Source organism: Falco peregrinus, chromosome 3, assembly GCF_023634155.1.
Source record: "Falco peregrinus isolate bFalPer1 chromosome 3, bFalPer1.pri, whole genome shotgun sequence".
Lineage (NCBI taxonomy): Eukaryota > Metazoa > Chordata > Aves > Falconiformes > Falconidae > Falco > Falco peregrinus.
In genome coordinates this window covers 1,861,640-1,886,344 of record NC_073723.1, presented here as the reverse complement: position 1 = coordinate 1,886,344, position 24,705 = coordinate 1,861,640, and the positions used below count along the sequence as shown (strand labels likewise).

The 24,705-nt window shown below is 43.7% G+C and overlaps 1 protein-coding gene across 2 annotated transcripts in view; it reads right to left on the bottom strand.

The window, feature by feature from the left end:
• CCN4 (cellular communication network factor 4) overlaps positions 1-24,705 on the bottom strand; it is a 38,676-nt gene that overhangs the window by 2,163 nt on the left and 11,808 nt on the right. Inside the window, exons 1-3 of one of the 2 annotated variants that reach the window (XM_055800229.1) lie at positions 16,298-16,545; positions 4,732-5,011; positions 698-947 (exon numbers count right to left, since the gene is read on the bottom strand). In XM_055800229.1, the coding sequence (XP_055656204.1) occupies positions 698-947; positions 4,732-5,011; positions 16,298-16,300 (533 nt within the window). In that variant the 5' untranslated portion in view covers positions 16,301-16,545. Of the gene's footprint in view, positions 1-697; positions 948-4,731; positions 5,012-16,297; positions 16,546-24,705 lie in introns of those variants that run through there. The other variant, XM_055800228.1, reaches the window with a different exon arrangement.

Here is a 24,705-nt window from a genome sequence, read left to right as displayed (position 1 = left end):
ATTTAAGACATATGGCTAGGTGAACACATCTTAAACATTCGAGACTATGTTTGAGGCAAATGGTGCCACCTCTGTGCAGTGGGCTACGTGACCCTCACTATAAATGTGAGTGTGAGGAAAGAAGATACCTTATGTAATACATAAAATAGTTCAATAATGTCATCAGTCCAGAATTGCTAAAAAGCTATACTAACACAAAGGCGATTTAGCCCAATTGGCAGTGAAACTTCCACCACAATAACTGCTTTCATGTTGTTTTGTAAGTTTGGGACTTACTAAGATACAGGGACCTTAAAATCATACTACTGAAGCAATATGACACAGAGAGAAAGCCTCAGTCCAAATTTAAACTGAAACAATTCTGTTTTCCAGTGGGTCCAGACTGAAAAAAAAAACCCACCACCTTAAATAGGACCTGTAACATCTTCAAAGTACCAGCAGATGTGTGCTTCAAAGGTGGTTTTGTCACACAAGCACACTTGATGAATCTCATGTTGCCACTAAGTTCAAGTACATCACTGGTCTTTGCATGTCCTGCCCTTCACTACATGCTGTATAGGAGTCTTTGTGCCTCCTTCACACAGACTAGGTGCCTGCCAGGTCTGGCAGTACAAGGTGATGCTTCGGTTGTAGACTCTGACTTCAGTTGCCTGATGGCAAAGGAGAGGTCCACCTCACTCCTACCCTACCTGCAGAGGTGATGTGGCGTGGAGACGTCTTCCTGATTTTCTTGGAGTCATCGCAAATCCACTGCTCGCAGCACTTCCCTGCCATCTTAATCAGCTTTGGGTTTGGGCACCAGACAAGGGGAGGACGTGAGTTTGTGCACATGGGAATACAGCCCACGGCCCCATTGATGCATGTGCAGTTGTATTTGCAGTTAGGCTGAAACGTGTCCCCATTGTTATACCTGACTCCATTGAGGACACATCCTACACCGACAATCTCTGAAAGGAAAGAAAAAGAGAGAAAGACACACAGAGCACCATTAAAATAACACTGGGAACCAACAGTGCTGATGTGTTTCTTTACCAAGCTGCTCCCTGGGCTAATGGAGCCAACGTGAGGATATGGCAGTGCTGTGGGGTGATGTGTTCAGCATGGTGCTGAGCCAAATGTAGTCATACCATCAAGGACGCTGTTTTCATTCTGAATCACAGTGGGGGAAAAAAAATAAAAAAAAAAAAAAAAAAAGAAGAATCTTTTAATGTTTCATGGAAAAAAGCAGTTAGAAAATAAAACAAGTTTTATCCACAAATGCTTACTTAAAAAATCATTTCATGGCATGCTGGTAGAAGTTATTTGCAGTAGGAACAAAGTAATTGAAACAGGTATTGAGTGAAATTTGAGGTTTTCATGGACATATGAAAGAACTGTATGGGACTGCAAATATGACATAGCTCTTCACAACACCTGTACCCATCTGAAGCAGAAGGGGGAGGACAGCCAACGTAGTGAAGGAACAGCTAAAACGGCACTGGATTCCTTTATTTAGGCAGCTAGATCCCAGTTTATCACAGAACAATTTTCTCGTAAAATGAACTAACATACGTATTCCAAATCCATGAAAATTAGTATTTGATGTATATTTTTAAATAAAATCACAAAAAAAAATCACGCTTTTTGATTGCCAATGAACAGCGATCACGTTGATTCAATAAGTAGCAACTTTTTTGTTTCAAAGGTATGGACAGTTACTTGGAACCAGTGGCAGAAATCTTCTAATGGAAAAGTCAAACTTCAGTTTCTTGTTTGGTCACACGGAGGCAGTGTGCACGCGCCAGTCAGGTTGATTAAGTTTTAAATTGGAAGTTTAAATCAGAAGACTCAGTTTTTAAGTCAGAAATGGAGCTGCAATGTGGCTGCTTCAAGGCCAACTCAAATTGAAATGCTGGATTAAAAATCTGCAAAGGCTTCCTATTTTTAGAATGAAAACATCAAACACAAATCCCTTTTTCTGCACAAAAATGAGAGTGGTTGGAATTTGAAGCACAGGTCCAGTTCTCCAGTTCATGCTGAGCTCTGATTTTGATAATGCTTCAGCCTTTGTATTGAAGAGACATCACTCAGGGCTGGAGCCAGCGCTGAGAATACAGTTAAACTTATTTTTAGAAGATGCAGATGGATTGTGACAGTTCACGAAAATGCTGTATCTCCTGGCGTTTTGCTACCAGCATACCCCTCCCGGTCTGTGTTAACTCAGCCTCCTGCAGGTCTCATACATCCAGAGGTTCATCAAGAGAACATCTCCAAACACAGCGAAAAGGACGGTGGCATGCCCTCATGCAGAACCTTGTGGAGTCTGCATCTAATTAGGCCATTTGGGAGCACATCTGTGTTCCTGGTCGCATGTGCCCAATGCCTGCCTCGGCCACCTGGGCTCAGCACCCTGCGGTCTCTGTTTTGATGGAGAGAAAAGCCAACAACAAAAGGAGCGCTGTAGTGACTCCCAGCCAGCTCTTACCTGACGCCTGGGTGATCAGATCCTGGGACACACCCCAGCATGCCAGCCCAGATACAGCCTGAATTTCCCACAGTTTCACACCATTCCCTTTCCCACCACCAGTTCCTGGCTTTTTCAGGATCTTTATTTTCCACAAATTACATTGTTTCTGTAGTCCTGCATGCACTGGATTCTCTAGACCTAGCTTTTGGCATCAAGCTGCCAAGCAAATTCCTCAGAGCAGTTAGTCCCCACCACCCAGCACAGGAGTCCCACTCGTGTCTTCACTCACCCTGCAGTCAGGGCAGCAGCTCGTGTACTCAGTGCAGTGATGCAGCCTCTGTATGTCCCAGGACACGAGAAAGGACATGTCAGCAGATCCCTTTGTGTGCACGGGTGCTGAAAGCAAGGGGAAGCCCACAGCTTTCTGTGGCAGCCAGAGACAAGCCACCTCACTTCCTAACCATGGACAGACCTACTTCGCATGCCCCTCAGCTCTGCGCACTGCAATGGCCCTCACCGTAAAACCGTGAGTATCACATAGGAGGGGATATATAGTTCTGGCAGTAAGGATGTGGAAGTGCAGATTGGGAATCCTTCCAGACGTCACTGGAGAAGCTGGAGATCAATCTTCCTACATCACAGTGCTGTTGTCACAGGAATACCAAATGCCTGTGATGTATGGGAGGACTAAAAAAAAACCTCCAAAAATATCCAGCTAAGAAAGCAAGCATTTAAATAAATCAATGTGGAGCAATGTGAAGGTCTTTAAAGAGGCCTAGGAAGGCTGAGGTAGCTTTGAGACAACATTCAGCTTGTTTTCCTCTCCCAACTCAAGGCCAGCTGTAGCGATGTCACTGTTGTCAGGTGTTTGTCTAACCTGTTCTTACAGACCTTCCATGAATGTTCCACACACACTCCAGACAATACATTTGGATGATCTCATATCCTCTTTTCCTAATCCTGGATCCTTTCTAATCTTGAAAATAACTGTTTAAGTTTACTGCTCCTTGCACATACCTCCTCTTTTTGGTATTTCACCTGTATCCTACCAAAATCTGGTCAGACTGCACTTTCTGCACGTTTGTTTTTTGTGGCTGAGCTGATGCAAAGCCAAGTTCATTTCTTATTCCACTTCCCATTCTTCTGCTAAGGAACAGCAACCCCTGGTATCATTTCTGTGAGAAACTGCCAGCTACCCTGAAGCTCTTTTACTCTTCAGACTTGCCCCTTGATGAAACTTCTGCTGATATTCTAAGTTTATTGAAGCCCACTGTTTGCAATCTTTTATCTTTCCTATGGACCAGTTATTCTAGCTATTGATCTCGCAATCGACTCTCCTCCACGTTTCTTTCCCCCTTTACTTTTTCTATTAGTACCCCATGCATTCATGGTTATATTCCAGCCTAGAAGGTTGTCCCTCTAAAAGGCTTTTTCCTGTTTATGAACCTAAAGCCATAACCAGTATGTACTACTAACTTGCTAAACAGTCGACATCCTTTCTGATCAGCTATCTGTGTGACTGTACTTGTGGTTGGATGCTTTCCCTTTTAATCATTCCCAGAGTAATGACTTTCAATCATTTAGGATGTTTATGAGCAGATCAGACTCCTTCCATGTTCTGGATCTCTGAACAAGTGAATGTATCCGTGACACACAAAACACTACCTCATTTCTTCTTCTTCTTCTTCTTCTTCTTCCTGAATAAAAGCATTCCAACCACATGAATTATGCCACAATATGCGTTTGTTATGACAGGCAGGAAGTAATCTTTCTGCTTCGTGGTAGCTAATGTGACTGAAACCATTGTAAGATTAAGGCTCAGACCTTAATTCGTCACCAGGAAAGTTTGCTAGATGATTAATTCCTGAGTGTCTTGACAGGATGTCATGTGCTGTCCTTCCTAGGGACCCACTATTGGGAATAAGACAAAAGCATCCCCTTACTGTCATGGTTTTCATGTAGGCGCCCTCAGCCCCAACCCACTACAGCACCTCCTCCTGTTATGGGGAATACAGAATCATCTACTTGCCAACCTGAAGACCTTCAAATGCTCGTTGCTCCTTGCTCTCGGCTGCAGCCAACTCAAAGAGCAAGAGTTTGGATGTCATTTCTCATCCAGCCAACTGCCCCGAGAATGACTACAGCTATAAGGAAATGGAAGACGATGAATGGAGAAGCTGATGCTCAGACAGTCAGGTATCTCATAAGCTAAATCTCAACCATTGCTCAGACTGGGGAGAGCTGCCAGTGTATAGCTAAGTCAAAAATATATGTACATCACTTACGTGCACATACTCCTATTTCGTACCTAGGTCTGTCTCCACTGTAGTCGCAGTACAGGCCCCTGTGGAAATCACAGGTGTCGGCCTCCGTGCAACTTTCTCCACGCTGCTTGGCACATGTCTTGCAGCAGTCGCAGCCGTCTGTGACCAGGCTGACACCTACCGAGCACCGAGGTGGAGACTTCGGACACTCGCATGGCCACTTACAGTACTGAGTCCGCGTGTAGGCCTCTGTCATGGCAGGGACGGCAGGGGTCATGGTGGTGGAGGTCTGGGCAATGGCCTACAAACAAAGAAGCACAGCTTGGAAAGCGTTCCAGAGAAAAAGGGGCTGCAACCCCTGCGGTGATTAGTCCTCAATTAAAATCCCCCTGGGTCTAAAGAGGCTGCAAGGAAACCAAAAAATAAACGTCAATGAGCCATGGAAAGGGAGAGGTCACTGCTCCCTTGTAAACCCCTTCAGATGCCAGCCAAGGGCAAATGCTCTGCAGCTTGGACTGGCATACAAACTGCAGAGCCCCCACCAGCTGATACTCAGCCTTCCCCAGACCTTTCCTCTCTAAACAGAGGTCTCTCTCCATGTAGTAACATGTCAAACCCCTTCTGACACATGAGAGGAGGGTGTGACGGGTCCAGTTTCTGTCACCTCGTGGTGCTTGGCTCTGGCAAAGGATTGTGCCACCCCATAGCTGTTGTCCCTGTTGGTTGACAGCTCTAGGGCCTCTTGGCTACTCAAAGGCATCTTCACACAACAGTTACTGCCCTTCAGGTCAAGAAGCAAGATGAAGGTCATCGTGTTGCAGAGTGAAGGCACATGTGGCCCTGTTTGGACCCATCTTACTCAGACTTATCCATATTTGTGTGGGTCTTGCAACCAAAATGCAGGACTCCATAAATACATGAAGGCACTGTGAGCAGGCTGTGAGCCCACCATCCTTACAGACACCCAGTCATGAACCTCTGTGTTGTGACGGTGAACTGAAACGCACAGGCTTAGCACTCCATCACAGACCTCCTGAGGATGCTTTGGCCATTTCATCTCTTCTTGCAGTACTGCTAATACCGCAACAACTGCTGCCTTGCAGTGTTCTAGCACTTGGACTGGAGTATAGATGAGGTTAGAGAATGGAAAAGATAACCTTTAAAACCAGAATGTGGCTTACCAGCTACGAATATCATGACATACAAGTTCACTCACCTCTCTTTGAAAAATGCTTTGCTTTTCTCCACCCCTATAACACCACACACATGCAGTTCAGCTCCCTGACAGAGTTCCAGTCCTAAAAAATGAAGCTACACTATGGCTATAACATTTTTTAAAAAATTAAAATAATAATTTAAAAATTAACTTCAAGTCAGTCATGTATTTCCTGTAGGCACTCTGAAAACCACCCTTACCCACACTTCACAGTGTCTAGACTACTATATTCAGCAGAAAAAATGGTCTCTGTGAATCCTGAAGTAGTCATGGGGCTCCTAGGTCTGTCTGTGATGGGCTTTTCCAGGCCTCACACTGTAGTTCCCATCATGTTACCCTGGCCCACACAGTCAAGCAACTGGGATGCTTCTGCAGTGATTTTCCACCTATGCCTTTTGGCACATGCTTTTGTCCTACATTGTGGGACCTATAAGTCAGATGAGCATAAGTGAAGCTTCATAATGTTAGTGTTTCTCACATTAGCCATGCACAAATATTTGCCAGCATGGTGAGCAAGGAAGGAAAACTTTTATGGGGAGGATGCTGCCAAGTTTCCATTTCCTGACCACCATTTCCTTTGCAAATAAGAAAAAAAACCCTGCAAGTTAATTCCAAACCTGATAATCAGATAAAAAATCTGGTCAAGGTAAATCAGGAATAAACAGAAAAGGGATTTCCTGTAACGCAGTGATGGTACTGCAGTAGGCACATTCAGGTCACTATTACTAAGGTAATGGAGTGCTGGTGTACCTTAGCGCATAGCAAAATGCACAGAGAGCAGAAGTTCATTGCCTTCTGCACTCTCCAGTCCCTGCAGAGCACACTCTGGATGACATTTAACAGCACCAGCTGTTCTTGTGGTGCAGGAAGGGTGCAAACCAGCCCAGTGACAAAGCAGAGTTGTGCCTTTTCCACCAGGATCACTGCACAGAAAACCTGAGCTGCACATGGGGGTCAAGCAGGGCACAGTAGCTCAGGCACAGAAAAAAAAAAAGTGATTATTTACAGGCTATCAGCAGCAGATGGAACATGACCCTGCCTGGGCACATGTGGTCCAGAAACTCTTTCTGGTGACAAGGTGTGAGGGCTGCAAAGAGTAAGTGTGGAACCTTACAAAGTTCAGACAAAGAAAGTCAAGATCCTGAAATTACTAAGGGAATCCCCTCCATTCCTGGCTACCTTGTACTGTACTATATATTCTCCAGTGTTTTGTCCTCTTTACAGTTTCAGATGTCTCAAACAAAAGGTTTTTCACCACTTCTGCATGAAGAAAATGCCTTAACCCAAGACTTTGTGGGGAAAAGCATCCCCAAGAATTAAAGACCCACAGCTGATGAGCTGGATACCTCTGCAAAGCTCTTTTATTGTCTTCTACACCTTCTTTGTTAGCAAACTTAAATTTTACTGAAGTACACTCCTGAGCCTTCTACTGCTGTATCTGAAGGTGTATTTAAGTATGTCAGTAATTAGTTACCCTGTATTTAGCGCACAAAAGTGTTAACACATTGCTAATCATTGCCAAACAGGCAATGTGTTTGCTCTGGGCATAATTCCCAATTCCATTAAGGCCCCCTTTACAAAGAGCTGGCCTTAAAGTTGGCTTAAAATCACCTTTAAACTCATGTTTAAACTAAAACATACCAATATAATTTACTCCCACTTTAAGGCTCCTTGATGCTGCCAAAGTTGTTAAAAGAGGAACATTCAGATCAATGAAAAGCCCTGGCCTTTAAACAGTAGTATTTTTCATTCCACTCACAATAATTTCAGCAAGGTGCAATAATCTGTCACTTGAGAAAAGAGGCCTCTTCAAGTGCAATAAGCCTATTTACTTGGTTGCTGATCATTAAAAAAGTGCTTAATAATCAAATCCAGACACAGAGAGAAAAGTCACACAGCTATTTAAAGAGCACATTGCCACAGCCCAACCCTGTAAGTAAATCCCTTCACAGTCCCTTGTTTCGGTTGTCAACAGGAGCAAGCGAACAGCTTCTACTCTGTGTAGATATGAAAGGTAAGAAAGTGTTTGTGAATCAACACACAGTAGCAAAGAGGAGCCCTACTAGTCCTATGGGTTTAGTTCATATGGAAGGACTGAGGCTGAATTCTTGTAAAGGATTGGGGTCACTAGCTGTTGTGGTTCTCGGATGTGCCTGCTGAAATGTCCTGTGGTGTGGCTGAGTAAGCTACGGGAAGGACATTTAGTGTGGCCTACATGAACACCTTTAAATAATCAGTGTGAACAGGAGTCAAAATACTCTGACTCCCCTATTTCACAAATGGGGAAGGAATGGAGAGGTGAAAGTGGCATCATGTCTTAGGCTCCATCAGTACCCAGCCAAAACCTAACCGTTGGAAACTGTTGTCTACTGGACACTAGAACAAGTGCACAACTTATACAGCTTCCAGGCCTTCCTCCTCTCCGTTCCTCAGTCCCTCAGTTTTGCTATGGGAGAAACACTTGGTAGATTTATGAAATTCTTGTCTTTTCCTTTTCCATGGTCAGCTGTCATCACTGGGATATCTAAACCCCTTTGACAAAGTCATTCACCCCTACTACTTCAATGTTGCAGAACATTTTGGGCTATAGACACTTTCTTATTAATACGTATGATGGTTATGTCATCCTGAATAATGCTTTATAAACACCACAATAAAGACAACCCTTTCCACAGGTGCTATCAACAGGAAATCACATTGTAATGGTATTCATCAATGGCCATACTTAACTAGAAACAAATAAACAAACAAACAAACAAGCCCCTCATGTAATTTAAGTTTTCAAGAATCATGCTTTCATGGCTAATATAATGTATTGGAGGACAATAGTTTTGTAAGAAATCCAGAGTGAGAGTGAAGAGAAACTTAACACCAAGAAGCACGGTGGTAGGGGTTTGACAGGTTTATTTTAAGATGTCAGAAAGATAAAAGAATGTGCCTGCTAGCAAATGAATTTTTCCAGGTACTGATAATTAACTTGTTTGGTATAATTACTCTTCAATCTTGGGGTCTGCAGATCTGTTATTTTGGATGCTAAGGAGAAAATATTCCATCACAAGTTATTAGTGAGCTCTAATTTTGCTGCTTTTGGAGGTACAAGCCTATTCTCATTAAATGATGAAGCCTTTCTCACCGTGCCATGACTGATAACTCTCTATTAAAGTTGCTCCTGATTTATGCTTGGTAAGCTCCAAAATTACTTTCTTTCTGAATCTGCAAAGAATACTATTTCACTAGCAACAATTTGCATCTGATTTCTGTATTCACATTCAAGAGGAGAGAAGGACAAAATAAAAAATGACTCACTGCTTGCCATGGCCACAAACTCAGTATTTTTAGTAGCCGTCAGTTTTACTATGCAAGTCTTAAAGATATAAAATGGATAGCAGCATTTTAGCAGCATGTTCTACCTACTGGCAAAGTCTATTTTCAATTTGTCAGAAAACACAAATTGTAGGTTTGGTTTAGTTTTGAAAACTGGAAAGACCAAGTTACGGTGTTGAAATTAGCGTATACAGTCCAAATTGCAAGCCAGCCAGATATACAGCAGCATTTTTACATGACGCATAAGGAAACCTCCAGCTTTGCTTTTAAGCAGCAAAGTCCTAGATGCATTGCAATATACTCCTTTGCTTCCAGTTCTTACACGTGTTTAAAAATATATTCATGTGTATTGATTCACTGTTTCAGTGCCGCAAGATCTCACTCTTAAAGCCTTTTTCTTTCAAGTATTTTTCTCATTATGGTAAGCTGGGTGAAGGTGGGGAGAAGCTATCCATGTTCTTCCTTTCCAGTTTATTACTGGGAAAAAGTCCAGAAAGGACAGTGACTTCTAAATTCAATTCCTCTGGCTGTTGGCAGAGCTGGGGAAATGGTTGTGGGAAGCTGGCAGATAGAGGTCTGCTCAAACCACTGTACCTCATCACCTCCTGCTGTTTTCACCCTGGTGGTAATTTGTTCTAAAAGAAGGACTTTTGAGCTCACTCTTAGCTGCACAAGCTGTGTTTTGCAGGGCACATGCCAGTGGGTGGACCCCTTTTAATTTCCCACAGCAGAACACATTAAAGGAATATTTTTAACCTACAGTTCTGAGCAAATGCCAGCCTTTCTGAGCAAATGCCAGATGTCACTGATGGAGGGATACAACGTGATCTGGATTATCTCCTGTCCTGCGTCTCTGACACATTCACAAGAGAAAACGGTCAGTGAGGAAATCTTTATTAAAATGTCCTTCTTACTACTGTGTGATCAAATCAGCTGATTTGCAGACTGACCCAAACATCCTTACTGGTGGGTGCTCATGCATCAAGGCCTGAGAGCATCGGGTTGTCACTGTTTAGAAATAACTCCAGATTTTGCAGTTCGGCTGTCCCAAACAGGGACACTGCAGTTACAAACACCACTTTAAGCAGGCACCGAGAGATATATCTCCCAGGAAAGGCTTGTGCGTTTGTACTGTCTCTCTGCCAGACAACACATCTGCTTTCTCCTGGTTCCACCTACTGGCTGAACTGTTTAGACAATACAAGAAGAAATGCCGGTAGAGCCAACGCCAACACCACGTACCACCCTAAATGTTCCCATTAACCAAAATGATTTCAAAAGGCATCCCAGGACACTCAGATCCACACTCACACTGTTGCAAAAATCCTAATGCTAACCCGATGTAGCACAGTTCACAGGGGAACACAGTGCCTGGAGCTTAATAAAGAAGCAGAAATGAAAAGACCAAATGAAATAGAAACAATCTATTAAATAAAGCCACATACCCTTCCATCCCTGGGCAAGCATAGAGATTGCTTAGTTTCATCTCAGAACAGACAGAGGTTAACAACTCCTAATGCATGTCAGGGAGATGGACGCATTAGCAATGAAAACAGGACCTGGCTTACATCAGTGGGTTTAAACCAGGCCCTCAGGGTAGAGGTTTTTTTCTCGATCTTGCTAAGTTGGAACTTCTAAGCTGAATATTCGCATTATTATTACACCCACAACAGATGGGTCAACAAAAAGCCAGTTCTTACAGCAAGATCAGTAGTAATCACTGTACTATCAGGACTTCCTCCCTGTTACACTCTTGCTACAAATCCCTAAGTCCCCATGAATGCTCATGAACTATCACAAGGTAACACTAGTGACAAGTAAGCTAGCATCAGTACAGAGATATAAATCAGATTCTGCAGGACATGTAATGGTAAGAGGAAAATATGATTATTCAGGGCTCAGCTTCCTCAGAGCACGCATGAGCTTCTAGATACCTCATTAAAATTGATCCCAAACATGAAATCTCGAGAGCATACTGTAAGAAAACAGACTCTGAACCCAGAAAATATAAGACAGTTTTATAGATGTCAGGTGCCAGCGGGATTTATTCTTGCTGTGCACTGTAGGCTGAGCAGAAAGGAACATTCTGCATGAAGTATAACATTCAATAGCCTAAGAAAATAAAATATCCACAGTGAGTCAAACATCAATATTTCTGTGGATCTATGAGTGATGAACAATCAACTTCCAATAACTTTATTTTGGGAAATGTATCTGTGGGAAGAATGTAGGCAGATGTTTGGAACAGTTTAGACAATTACAGAGTAAAGATTGCATACATTCACTTCTTTGCCAAAATATTGCTTATACTGGCAAACTCAGCGTGGCACTCACATTTTCTTCACATTTTTCCACGGAGTGTTCACAGGGAAAGAACTTTCCTGTTAGAAAGCAACCTGATGTTTCATAAGTCCCATTTCATATTGAAAAGTTTCATGCTGTCCAATTAAGAGTAGCACTTGCTTAGAACCGGGTGACCTAAAAATGTTTGGACACCATTAACAAATTGACACTGCCACCACAGACTCCACTAATCGGGATGTCAAACAGCCTAGTTTCTGTGCTCTAAGAACATTTTAATGTCTTGCACTGCACATGTTCAGTTTGTGCAGCTAATGAGCTCATCCAGTGAAACTAGCTTGAACTAGAGTTTGAAAAGTAAAAGGGAACATCTGGAGGAGCGATGGGGAAAGTTTCCAGAAGGGACAAGCAGACAGACTTCAATTTTAGGAAAGTGGAAAGTGCATTTGGACCATACAAGGTCATAGGGTTACAAACCGTCCTAAAACTGTACAGAATGATGTTGACATACGAGCCACAAGCTGGAAACAAAAGCAGCATCACAGTTCCAGCTCTGAGACAAGAGCAGACTGCTTGGGCAGAGGTTTTACTTTGCAATTAGCCACGTTCAGCATTTGCTTATTTCAAGTCACAGCCTTGAAAGCAAGAGGAAAGATGCCTTCTGTCCTCTTACTCCCTTGGGGACACTCTGTCCCAAGCTGGGCAAAAAAGTAAAGTCAAATTAAGAATCTCTACTACTATTATTTTTTTCTCCCATGGTAAACTAGCACAGATTCCATAGCATTTCTCAAAATCATCTTGGTTTTCATGATTTTTCTAATAAAACCAGAAATTTGCATTTTCAAGTATCAACAATTTTCTGTTTCTGTTCCAATGCAGAACATTTTGATGTAAAACAACTTTTCATTTTCGCTAGTATTTACAATCTCAAATCTGAAACACTTGGCTTGACCTAATACCTGTACTTCCCTAGAGCTGCTGATGAACTGACAAAGTGGCGCATCCCTACTCCTCTAAGTAGTAGTTTTCCTCCCAAGTCAAGTTTCGACTGTTACTCCCCCCAGCTTTGCCTTTCCAAGTTGATCACTTAATTTTCCAACTGTCAAAGCATCCTCCTCCTTGAAAAACCATACTAAGGGCTAATTACCTGCTCTCATTTTGCCACTTTGTTTAGATGGAATATAGAAAAGAATCTTGGTGAGATCTCAATAGCTAATTCACTTTCTGAGCTATGGTTTTGAACCCTCACTTTAAATGGGATATAAAGGAAATGGCAGTACAGAGGATAGCAACCAAGATGGTCAGAGACCTAAAGGTCATGATTCATGACAAGATGCTGAGGGAGCTGGGCTTGGGTAGTCTGGCAAAGAGGTTAATGACTGATCTAGTATCAGTCCACTCTTCTCAGTGGTAGCAGAGGGTATACTAATGGGCAGCAGCCATAAAAACGTAGTTGGGGAGGTTTAGTCTGAACACGAGGAAGGCAACTTCTCCACTCGAAGAGCAGTGCAACACCATGACAGGTCATCCAGGGAAGCTCTCAAATCTTCATCCTCAACTGTTTGATTAAACACCTCCAGAGGACACTGACAACCAGCGTTCCTGCCAGCCTGTGAATACACACCTCTCCAAAACCACACATGGAATAAAGAATCATAGAACCAGTTAGATCAAAAAAAGACCTTTGAGATCATCAAGTCCAACTGTTAACCCAAAATTGCCAAGTCCATCACTATATTATGCCCCTCACTGCCACATTTACAGTCTTTTAAATACCACCCAGGATGGTGACTCAACCACTTCCCTGGGCAGCCTGTACCACTGCTGAAGTGTTGCAGCACAAGCAAGCTATCAGGCTGCAACAAGGCTTTGCCATCAGTCAGATTATGCTGTCCCTCCTTCCTCCACACTGCTGCTCCTCCATCCAGCCCACACTCCTCAGGGCTATTTAGCCACCTGTCAAGAACGAGCTACAGCTGCACATCATCCATGTCCCTCAACCCACTGCCTTGGAGGCAAGGCCACGACTGCAGATTATCAGTGTTAATCAACCCACAGCTTTCAGTCCTCTACACTTGACCACCCTTTCAGTGAAGAAAATTTTTCTAATATCCAATCTAAACCTCTGCTGAGGCCATTTCTTCTTGTCCTGTCACTAGTTATGTGGGAGAAGAGACCGACCTCCACCTCACTACAACCTCCTTTCAGGTAGTGGTAGAGAAGCAGTAAGATCCCTCCTGACTCTCCTCTTCTCCAGACTAAACCACCCCAATTCCCTCAGCCACTCCTCATAAGACTCGTGCTCCAGACCCTGCACCAGCTCCATTGCTGGTCTCTGGACACGCTCCAGCACCTTTACATCCAGTTCAGCCCAAAACTGAACACAGTATTCGAGCTGCAGCCTCACCAGCACCGAGTACAGGACGATTACTGCCCCTGTCCTGCTGGCCACACTGTCTCTGATACAGGCCAGGATGCTGTCAGCCTCCTTGGCCACCTGGGCACACTGCTGGCTCATGTTCAGCCGGCTGTCAACCAGCACCCCCAGGTTCTTTTCTTCACAGTTTTCCAGCCGCTCTGCCCCAAGCCTGCAGCTTGTGTGGGGTTGGTGTGACCCAGGTGCAGGACCCGGCACTGAGCCTTGTTGAACCTCATACAACTGGCCTGGGCCCATTAATACAGCCTGTCCAGGTCCCTCGGCAGAGCCTCCTGCCCTCAAGCAGATCAACACTCCACCCCAGCTTGGTGTCATGTGCAAACTTACTGAGGGTGCACTCAATCCCCTCATCCAGATCATCGATAAAGACATTGACCAGGACTGCCCCAGTACTGAGCCCTGGGGCACACCACTTGTGACCGGCCACCAGCTGGTTGTAACTCCATCCACCACCCCTCTTTGGGCTCGGCCATCCAGCCAGGTTTTAACCCAGCACAGAGCACACCCATCCGAGCCATGAGCTGCCAGTGTCTCCAGGAGATGCTGTGGGAGATGGTGTCAAAGGCTTTACTGAGGTCCAGGTCGACAACATCCACAGCCTTTCCCTCATCCACTAGGCAGGTCATCTTGCTGTAGAAGGAGATCAAGTTCATCAAGCAGGACCTGCCTTTCATGAACCCATACTGGACGGGCCTGATGCCCATGTTGTCTGCATGTGCCATGTGATGGAGCTCAGGATGATCTGCTCCATAACCTCCCCAGCACCAAGGTCAGGCTGACAGGCCTGTAGTTCCCCGAATCCTCCTTCCTGCCTTTCTTGTAGATGGGCATCACATTGGCTGACCTCCAGTCTGCTGGGGCCTCTCCAGTTTTCCAAAACTGCTGATAAATGATGGAGAGCAACTTGGTAAGCTCTTCTGTCAGCTCCCTCAGTACCCTCGGGTGGATCCCATCTGTCCCCATAGACTTGTGCACATCTAAGTGGAGCAGCAGGTCACCAGCTGTTTCCTCCTGGACTGTGAGGACTTTATTCTGTTCCTCCTCATCCCTGTATTCCAGGCTGAGTACCCAGAGGGAAGCTGGTCTTACTATTAAAGACTGAGGCAAGGAAAGCATTGAGTACCTCAGCCTTTTCCTTGTCTTCTGTGGGAATGTTCCCCACCTCATCCTATAAAGGATGCAGATTATGACAATATGACCATAAAGCCAAACAAACAATAAGATGTCTTCATCAGTTTGGTCCTTTGTTGTGCCACCTAAAGTCTGGTTCTGGCTCAGAGAAATAAAAACTAATCTTTTTGTTAAATGGTGCATTTAATGCAGACTAAAGAATTCTATTTTGCAGGTCCATCCCCTCTGATATCATGACCACAGCCAAAAATGCTATTTAGGAGCTAATTATTATTTTATCTGATAATAGGAAACCTACGAGAAATAGGGTCTTGTAGCTGAAAGTTTTCAAGAAACAGAAGGAAAGAGAAGCTGCTGCTACTGCTAGTTTAATGGCCCCTTTGGAACACACAGCATGCACAGCTTTATCCAAAAAAACATAACTGCCACTTAATATAGTGCTGTATCATTATATCAAAGCCACCTCAGGACTCTCAGTGAAAGCTGAGAAGTAAGACTGCATTGCTACATCCCTATGGTTAACTAAAAAACATATGAAACCTACAACTTGTCTGAATAAACAGCAGCATTTCCAGGTAATGAGTCCCATCATGAAAGGATATTTTTGAGCCAAGCATGGCATATTGTCACAACTGTAGCTTGCAGTATTTAATGAAATCTGTTAGATAGAGAATGCAGATGGAAGACATATAGGTCAGCAACAGCCTTAGGACCAACAAAAGACACCAGACTTTTGCACACTCTAGGAGGACCTGAAGCTAATTCAGAGTCTGATTGCAGAACATTTGGACCCAGCTTGAAATGATTTATCTTTCCCTTTGCCAGGCGAAATCAAGGCCAAAGCCTCTTATAGCATCTGAAGTGAGTTAGCTCTGTGTGTGCAGACATCAGCAGAGCAGCATTTGTACATTTGGAACAAAGGCATCCACATCAATATCTGCCTCAGCCTGGTCATCAGATCTGGGTATAGTCTGGCCACACTTCTTGGAGGAAAGCAGCTTTCCTTCACAAAATCATGGAACCAAAATGTTCAACCAGAGTCTTACTAGTGCTTACGGCTGTTCCTAGAAAACCAAACCAGCAAATCACTGAAACCAGACCCAGAGTGGGAGAGGGATATCATCAGATTGGATGTTACAGTGGGAATGAATAATGGTAATGCTGTGATTCTAAAGTACCATCAATGCCCATCCATGTGACTCCTGTGTTGTGCTTGCAAGGGCAAGTCTTGTGCCTTGATCTCCACATGGCCCAACTTAGGTCTACTGTGCTTCTGGCTCCATCCTCTCTTCTGCTTCCCACTACAGAGACAGCCTGAGGGCGTGGGGACAGCTTCTCTGCTTCAGCAGTGAGGATGTGGAGCAATCAAATGTGACCCTTTCTGTCTTTCTCCTGGAGTGCAACATTTATTCCTCTTCCCAGCCAAGTGCCAAAGCAGAGCTGCAGTACCTAGAGTTCACAAATGACAAGAGGACATTAGAGGATATAATTTGGTCCAGAAGAGGAGAAAGTATTATCAGGAACGTACAAAGAGGAAGAACCTGAAGGATTCACCACTGGATAAAATCTCCCTTGCCCAAGATCAGGTCCCATTCAAACCAGACAGAATAGGAAAAAGAGATTAAGTGAAGGATGAAAGATGCAGAACCTCCCTCACTACCTCCAGAAACCCCAGCATGATAACAACACTCATTTGCTTCCCATATATCTTAACACCCCTATGTTCAACACATACAGCAATATTGCTATACTGGGAGGCCTTGTGATACTTTCACATCTGTATTGTGACAGGTTCAGCTGATATCACCCACATGAGATCCCCTGAGAATAAACAGGTTAACTTCCAAACATCATGGACCAATGCTTATTGCACTTAACTTCCCATACCCAGAAACATCTGTGCAAGGGTTTACTGAATCGCTGGTGCTCACTGCATGCAGCTAGAAAGGAGTACATGATGTACCACAGTGGAAAACAAGTTCCTGTGTTTGGTACAAGTAACATGGAGTTCCTGTGCCCTGGTTATGGCTGGGACAGTTCATTTTCTTCTCAGTAGCTGGTGCAGTGCTGTGGTTTGGATTTGGCGTGAGAATAATGTTGATAACACACTGATGTTTTTAGTTTTGCTGAGTCATGTTTATACTAAGTTAAGGACTTTTCAGTTTCTCAGGCCCTGCCAGCGGGAGGGCTGGAGGGGGACAAGAAGCTGGGAGGGGACACAGCCGGGACAGCTGACCCGAACTGGCCAAAGGGATGTTCCATAGCACAGAACGTCATGCTGGGTATATACGCTGGGGGAAGAAGAAGGAATGGGGGGACGTTCAATGTCCTGGCATTTGTCTTCCCAAGTCCCCGTTACACGTGACGGAGCCCCGCTGCCCTGGGGATGGCTGAGCACCTGCCTGCCGTGGGAAGCGGCGAATGAATCCCCTGCTTTGCTTTGCTTGTGTGTGCGGGTTTTGCTTGACCTGTTAAACTGTCTTTATCTCAACCCACAAGATTTCTTACTTTTACCTTTCTGATTCTCTCCCTCATCCCACTGTGGAGGGAATGAGTGAGTTGCTGGTTCGGGTTAAATTACAACATACTGATAGCATTATGGGAAATACAGAAAAGTTAGTTTTCTTTTATAAGGCCACAGAAGTGTAAAGGAACCTTAATCTCTGTATATGAAAATCAGACTGTGTTCTAAAAAATCTAGGGATTATTAGGCAAATGGGTTTGATTACACTAATTTGGACAGATATAGGGAAGACTGAAGAGATGGCAAGAGCTGCACCCCTCCACATCAGCAACTGTGCACAGTGTGCAAAGTCTGACAGAAGAAAACTCAAGAGGGTAAAGGAAGTATTCATGGTGCTAAAAACTTTTTGAGCTAGGCATAGTAGTATTTCAATTAAGGAAGGGAAAATGGAGCTGAAGACAATGGGTTGTACTGATGTTCTGAACAAGTGCCAGGCATCTGGAAATCTCTGAAAACAGAACCATAGGGGTGTTAAGATACATGGGAAGCAAATGGGTGTTGTTATCATGCTGAGGGTGCAGAGGCAAAAAGAGACTTACACAGTCAGGACACAAACCACAAAACCTCCCTGCAAGTTAGTCATATGAAATGGTTAAGGCAGGGTGAGGAGTGAACCACAAACTTGAAATAACTGGCGTGCCCGTGTTGTCACAAGGATGAAAAGAGAACTGAACACGTCTACTTCCTCCCGCAACAAACTCTACAGGCACCTTGTCACATCAGCAGTGGGACAGAAACAGTGCCATGGCACGCTACTTTCAACAGTAAAGTTTTCTGTCTTCACTATTATGTGAGTCCCTTCTGCCCCTTTCAAAATCCTAGCCAATATTCCTATTACGTTTCTCTGAGTGATATAAACTGATTCACACAATTAGACACATATTCAAATAACCTACTTCAGGTTCAGGGATCTGAAGGAAAGTATAAAATGATACACAGCACAGAGCAGATGCTGCTTTAAATCACTTCCCCAAGGAATTGAAGCATTTAATTCCCTGGGAACACATCAACTTCCTGATCTCTTTTATTCCTGAATATGGTATCAAGCTTTTAGCCATATCACAGAGTACCAATGTCACATAAACTGCCTCTTAAAATCACCCCAAAAGATTTAATTAGACATTTTGTCACTGTGTTTTAGAATGTACTGAAAAGGCTCTCAAAAAGGAAATCTGAGTTCCTTTGCAACAATATCTGATGCCTAAAAAGAGAAGCAAGCAGCAGAATGCTAAGCAAACACTTCTGAACATTTTTTCTTAATCTGACTCAAAAAGTGAAAATCCACAGAACAAGAACACACACACACAAAAAGACTAAAGACTTTTAAATAAACCCAGTAGATTCAACAGAAATGTAGCTGCAAGCTCTGGATGGGTTCAGATGTGCGGAGCATGGCTGAAAGGGAGCCCGTGCCCTTGCACACCAGGTGGACAGCAAGCCAGAAACATGGTGACCCATAAGCTAGAGGAATGATGAATTGTTGTAAACTCATATTAGAATTCAAAGTGAGATTAGCACAAATGACCTTGCCAAATCTATGGTGAGATCATTTAGCAGGAGTGTGGTGATTAGCTAGAGGCCCCCTTTTCCCAAGCTTAGCTGAGTTTATCTGCCCCAAGTCCCTGGAACAAGACCAGGAATTTACTAGCTCAGCATGTGGAGCAAAGACATTACTTGCCAAAACATGTATACAAAGACCCTTCACACAGATGATATTTGAGGTCATGAGGGATAAAGCTATGAGGATGAACAAAACCAGTAAACAAATCTGGATTTTGTTAACTTTTCTAGATGATAGTCAATACCCAGAAGTAGATTGTAGTACAGGTTTTGTAATCAGAAAGGAGGGGATTGTAAAATGAATATACTCAGTGAACTCATCATCAGATGTACCAGATTCAGGACACTCCCGTGATGAGTTATTTTTATGATCTGTTACAAGAGGCAAGCCTGTCCACATAGTTCATAGTCTACCAAAAGGGGAATGGTAGAATGAAGCATCCTCTTTCTTTGACATCTGGGAAACTGAGATCTACTGATATTCTTACCCAGCTCCTCAGCTCAGTCTCAGCGGTGGTGAGGTGTGCAATGCCCTACAGTGCCAGAGCCTAAGGGAATGAAAAAGGACATCCATCAGAAGTCCACAAACTGAGTGCCATCTAATATGAAACTAATCCCTTAAAGCTGGCACCAATCTGACATAAATGAGTTCTTCTTAAGAGACTCTAACCTATCTGGGGACCATGCTAGAAATCAACATCATCACTGCTTTCAGTGAAACGAAAAAATAATAAAGCAATTCCAAAGAGTGACTTTAATAAGGCATGGAAAACCATGAAGTGTTTTTACATTATTATTAATTTGCTGAATGCTGTCATTAACTTCACTTGAGCTACGGGTCCAACCAACCAACAAACCAACCTCCACTTCTTTCTTAAGAAAGGAAAAAAATGCTGCTTTCCAGACAAGTCCAACAGGAGGGCAAAACTTTGGAGTACACAGCCATCTGAGGATCAATTCATCCCGTTAAAGGCAGAAAAATAACTTTTTCCTTCTCAGTCAATGTAGAAGCTACTCAGTTCTTGCACAACAGAGATGTCTGATCAGCTTTCCCTGAGAAAAGGAAAGAAAGGAGAGAAAAAAACAACAACAAAACTCTCACAAGATATACTTTTGTTTATCTGGGAACATTTCCTCTCACTGGAGAGTGAGAGGCAATCCGTTTTGATTGGGACCTGGAGGTACCAATGCAGTAAGACATAGTTACAGGTAAAACTACTAAAAGGAGACAATGTAAGCAACTTGCATTTAATGGCAGTTGCTTAAGAGAATGGATGTTCCTTTCTAATGCAGACCACAAGCCACATGGTTATTGCACAGGGATGTATCTTGTTTGCTTCCCGCAGTCACTGCAGTCAGGCTGCCAGAACAGCATGACTAAAACATAAATGCCTTAAAAGAATATTGTTGCTAATGAAATGCAGATGTTTGCACAGTCAGATTGATACAGAGCTAGTCACCAAATAACAACCACTGACAATCAAATGCATATCCACAATGGCTCCAAAGATGTCACTGAGCAAATCACCAGCTCACCGTCCAGTGTTGTAAAAGACTGCAGATTTGGTTATAAGCAGCTACCACATTGGCAAGACGCTCCCTCAGCAGGTCAGTGGGAAGTTTTGCACTGGTGAGATTATGTACAAAAGACCCCACTCTCTTCCGCTTCCCCATGCAAGAAGCTGCAGTTGCAGCTGTTGGATGCAAAGCCTTGACCTCTCCCTGCTGCCAGCAGACAGGACCACTGCACTGACCACACAAGAGACTCAGTAGCTCATCTAGAGAAAATGCCGAACTTCAGGGCTGCTAAAGGTCCAGAAGATAAACTCCAGTCTGAAGGACTAGGGCGTGACTTTGCAATTTGATCTGAGCTGTTAGCCTCCCTAGGCCTGCAGAACAGGAGTGGTAACGGTCCTTTTGCTACAAGAAAAGAACACCGAAGATTGTGAGCTGCCCAGACCATGGAGGAATGTGCAGCTGCCATCAAGGGAGATGGCAGTCAGAGAATAAGGGCAAGGGAGATCCCAAGAGAATTCCTCTATGAGGATATCAGTATGGATTGGGAGAGGTAGGAAATCCAGAGCTGCTAAAAGGGCTATAAGCCTGTCACTATGCTGGTGATATGCCTGAGAAGAGCAAAGTTCTATCTGTTCACCCATAGAAAAACAAGAATTCATCTTGTTAGCATATTAATTTTGCTGAGTATGACTTTCAGAGGTGTCTGTAGGACTTCAAACGGGGGACACTGCAGCTGAGCACCCTCAACCCATCTACTTCAGCAAAAAGACAAAGTTTTTCCCTTTTGTTCATATAAGAGGAATGATTATCTGACAGCCAGAGTATTCTTCAGCCTGGGTATACAGAAGCAGAGAGGTTTCACTCAGCATGCAACAGTTCCCCACCAATGGATGTGATACCACCAACGTCGTCAATTAAATAGCCATGCAACACCAGAATGAAAACATGCGATGAAGATTTTGTTCTGGTATGAAGAGCTGAAAAATCCTTGGCATATAATTTATCCCAAGCTGAAGTCCAGTAGATACTTTCTCATCTTATTCAATAAAAATTCTGTTTATAGAATTTTGGTACATCGCTTCTGCTTGGGATTTATTAATTGAATTGTAATTACTGTGAATTAAATTTGGAAGGTATAATTACTTTCTCCTCCCAGAACACAACACCAGAAAGTGGAGGTTTCAAAGGAGAGAAGTGTTTTCACCAAAAGGAAATACTGGTCTTTGTGAATAAAGTGTTAAACCACAACGGGATGTATAAACATGTGGGGATGTGCACAAAAAAAAAAAAAAAAAAAAGCTCAGAAAGCTCCTCTGGACTGATACCAGAGGGGAAATCTGCTTTAATGAGAGAAAGTGGTGATGCTGAAGCAACACAACTGCAAGATTTGAAGGGTTAAAATGTTTACTGAGCCAGTAGGAAACACACAGCTGTATCAACAGGAAAGTGGAATCAGGAGTCAGAAGCTCATTTTTTAACTTGTCTTTTTTTCCCCTCAAATTTACCAAGAAGATTAACAGTTGAGATTTAATACAAAAAAGAAAGACCTCGACTGTGCAAGTTCTGCAGCAACAAAGTACAGAGAGGGAAGAGAGCAGGCTCCAGTGTGCTGGCAGCTGGACAGCACTTATCAGCAATAGCATCCACTTTCCAGGCCACCACGAAGAAATAAAGCCTATTCAAGTTCAAGGAAGTCTCACACGATGCGAATTTACCAGCTTGAGGATGACTGCCAGACCCTATGGCTGAGCTGATCCAGAAGCAGCCAAACCACTGTGGACCAGACATCTCATGACTGTCCATTTCTCAGCATACACCACATTTCCCTGGGTCTCCAGGCCACTTTTCTCCTCTCTCCCTTACTCTCCTTGGCTGAATAACCCTATGAAGTTTTAATTTTGATTTTCTATTTCCCCATTTCTTCAGCCAGGTTCACAGCCTCAGAGGGCTGTCCAAGTCTCATTCGTTTCCATTTGGATTCAGACACCAGCAGAGAAAAATAGAGATATTAGAACACTGATGTGGATCTGGTCTCAGGTTCCTGACCCTAAACAGAGCTCTCATTAACCTTTCCAAGAACACAATTGAATTCAGCATTGTAATTGTAACACACAAGGGCTTTTCTGCCCACCCCCACCAGCCAACAGAAACTATCTGTTAATGCACTGTGTAAGCCTGGGACAATGCTCGGTGTCTGAAACCCCTCCAGCTCATCAGAACCACAGAAAAAGGCATGAAATGCATTTAGCTTTATCAGAAGGTGAGCCAAAAGATGAGAATTTTGCTACTCACATGGCACTTGGGGTGTCCTTCTTACTCAGCGTCTTAGAGTGATTTAGATCCATATCCTGGGCTTTTTGTCTCATGGGATTACACGATTCAGGTTAAATGTTGATCTATAATTTCATGCAGTAGATCTTAATAGCATCAGATAATTCATATAGGTAGCAGATTGGCAAAAAAATAAGTGAAAACTGTAGGAAATGTACATCACTTAAATAGCATTAAAATGAAATAAGATGACCACAAAATATTATGAGATTTTGCAACAGAAGGAAACACTGGGGCTTTCCACAGGCAGAGGCTGAAAAGCCAGTGCAACTGCTAGGAGACAGCAGGTCCACTGGTAACATTCAGATCACTGGGAATGACTAGTAGTCGTATTACCTCATATAGGTTTGTTTGACATGAATGAGAAGAGAATAAAAGTAGTTTTGTCCAAAACAGTGCTCCTTCAGCACTGAACTGGGATTCATGAGGAAGTTCCCATCCACGGATGCTCTGAGATCTTCTCTGCACTCTGAATTCAAAGAGAAGTTTCTATTGAATAGTTTGGCCACTTGATAGCATTCTTTAAAGAAAACCTTGTATTTGGATTCAAAATATTCACTTTGATATTCTCTTACAGTCATCAAAGTTTCCTTACCTTGTCATGGACTGTTTCTCTACATCTTGTCTGTGTTGTCTGGATATCCATGGAGCACCACATTTAAAATGTTATGGAGCTGGCATCGGAAGGAACCGTCTTTTGGCTGCTAGCTCATGGCTAGGAACATAATTCTTTCCCTTTCTGAAAATCAGCAGGGCTTGTCCCAGAGTATTTGGCTTGCAAGGCTTGGATGAAGCTGGTTAAGCCTTCATGCAAGTTCACATGGCCATCACATTGCAAAACAGTTTTGCAGCAGGCCAAAAGCCCATCTCCTGCTCTGGAGCCCCATGTCAAGAGGGGGCCACCTGAGGCTGTGGCTGCACAGACACCTGGGTCACTAGTCTAGGCTTAGCTGCCTTGGCCAGCCCCACGCTGTAGCCCCAGGAGTGTGTCCTGGATGCTGTCAGGATAAGAACATGGGGTTCTCTCACCCACATTTTGGCTGCCCATAGTGGTAGCTGAGCAGCGCACCAAGGATGAGGAGCCATCAGGATCACAGGGAGAGACAGCCAAGGGGAGCTTGGTGAAAAGATCACCCATGTAAGTCTCCCATGCAAGGCTTGAGAGATGGACTGATCCAAACAACTTTTCTAAGGGGCATTTTCTTTTTTAGCATGCACTGCTACAAGGCAGCAATCAGCAGAGTGATGGCTACAGACAGCATCTTCTCCCATGTGTTATGGAAAAGGAGGAGGAGTGGTGGTGAGCCCCAGAACAGGGGGAACAGGCTGTTCCTGAAGAGCTGGCCCAGAAATAGCAGAAAGAGCAAACCCAGGCAATGGGAAGGAGGGGACTCAGAAGGAGTTAGAGCCAGCTCTCAAGCCAGTCTGGTCTTTGCACTACAAACATTATTCCAGACACATTTGAAGCTCAGATCCTGTTTTAAAACACAACAGAAAGCCCCCAAGAGCATCTGTACCTTCCCTCCCACCTCCCACAAAAGCTGACACATTGCAAATGGGGAAGGAGGAAAAAGAGAGAAGCCAGTAGATTTGCCTTTGGCTTTTACAAGGCTCCGGGGACAAAGCCATTGCTTTCGAATTAAATACAGTGGA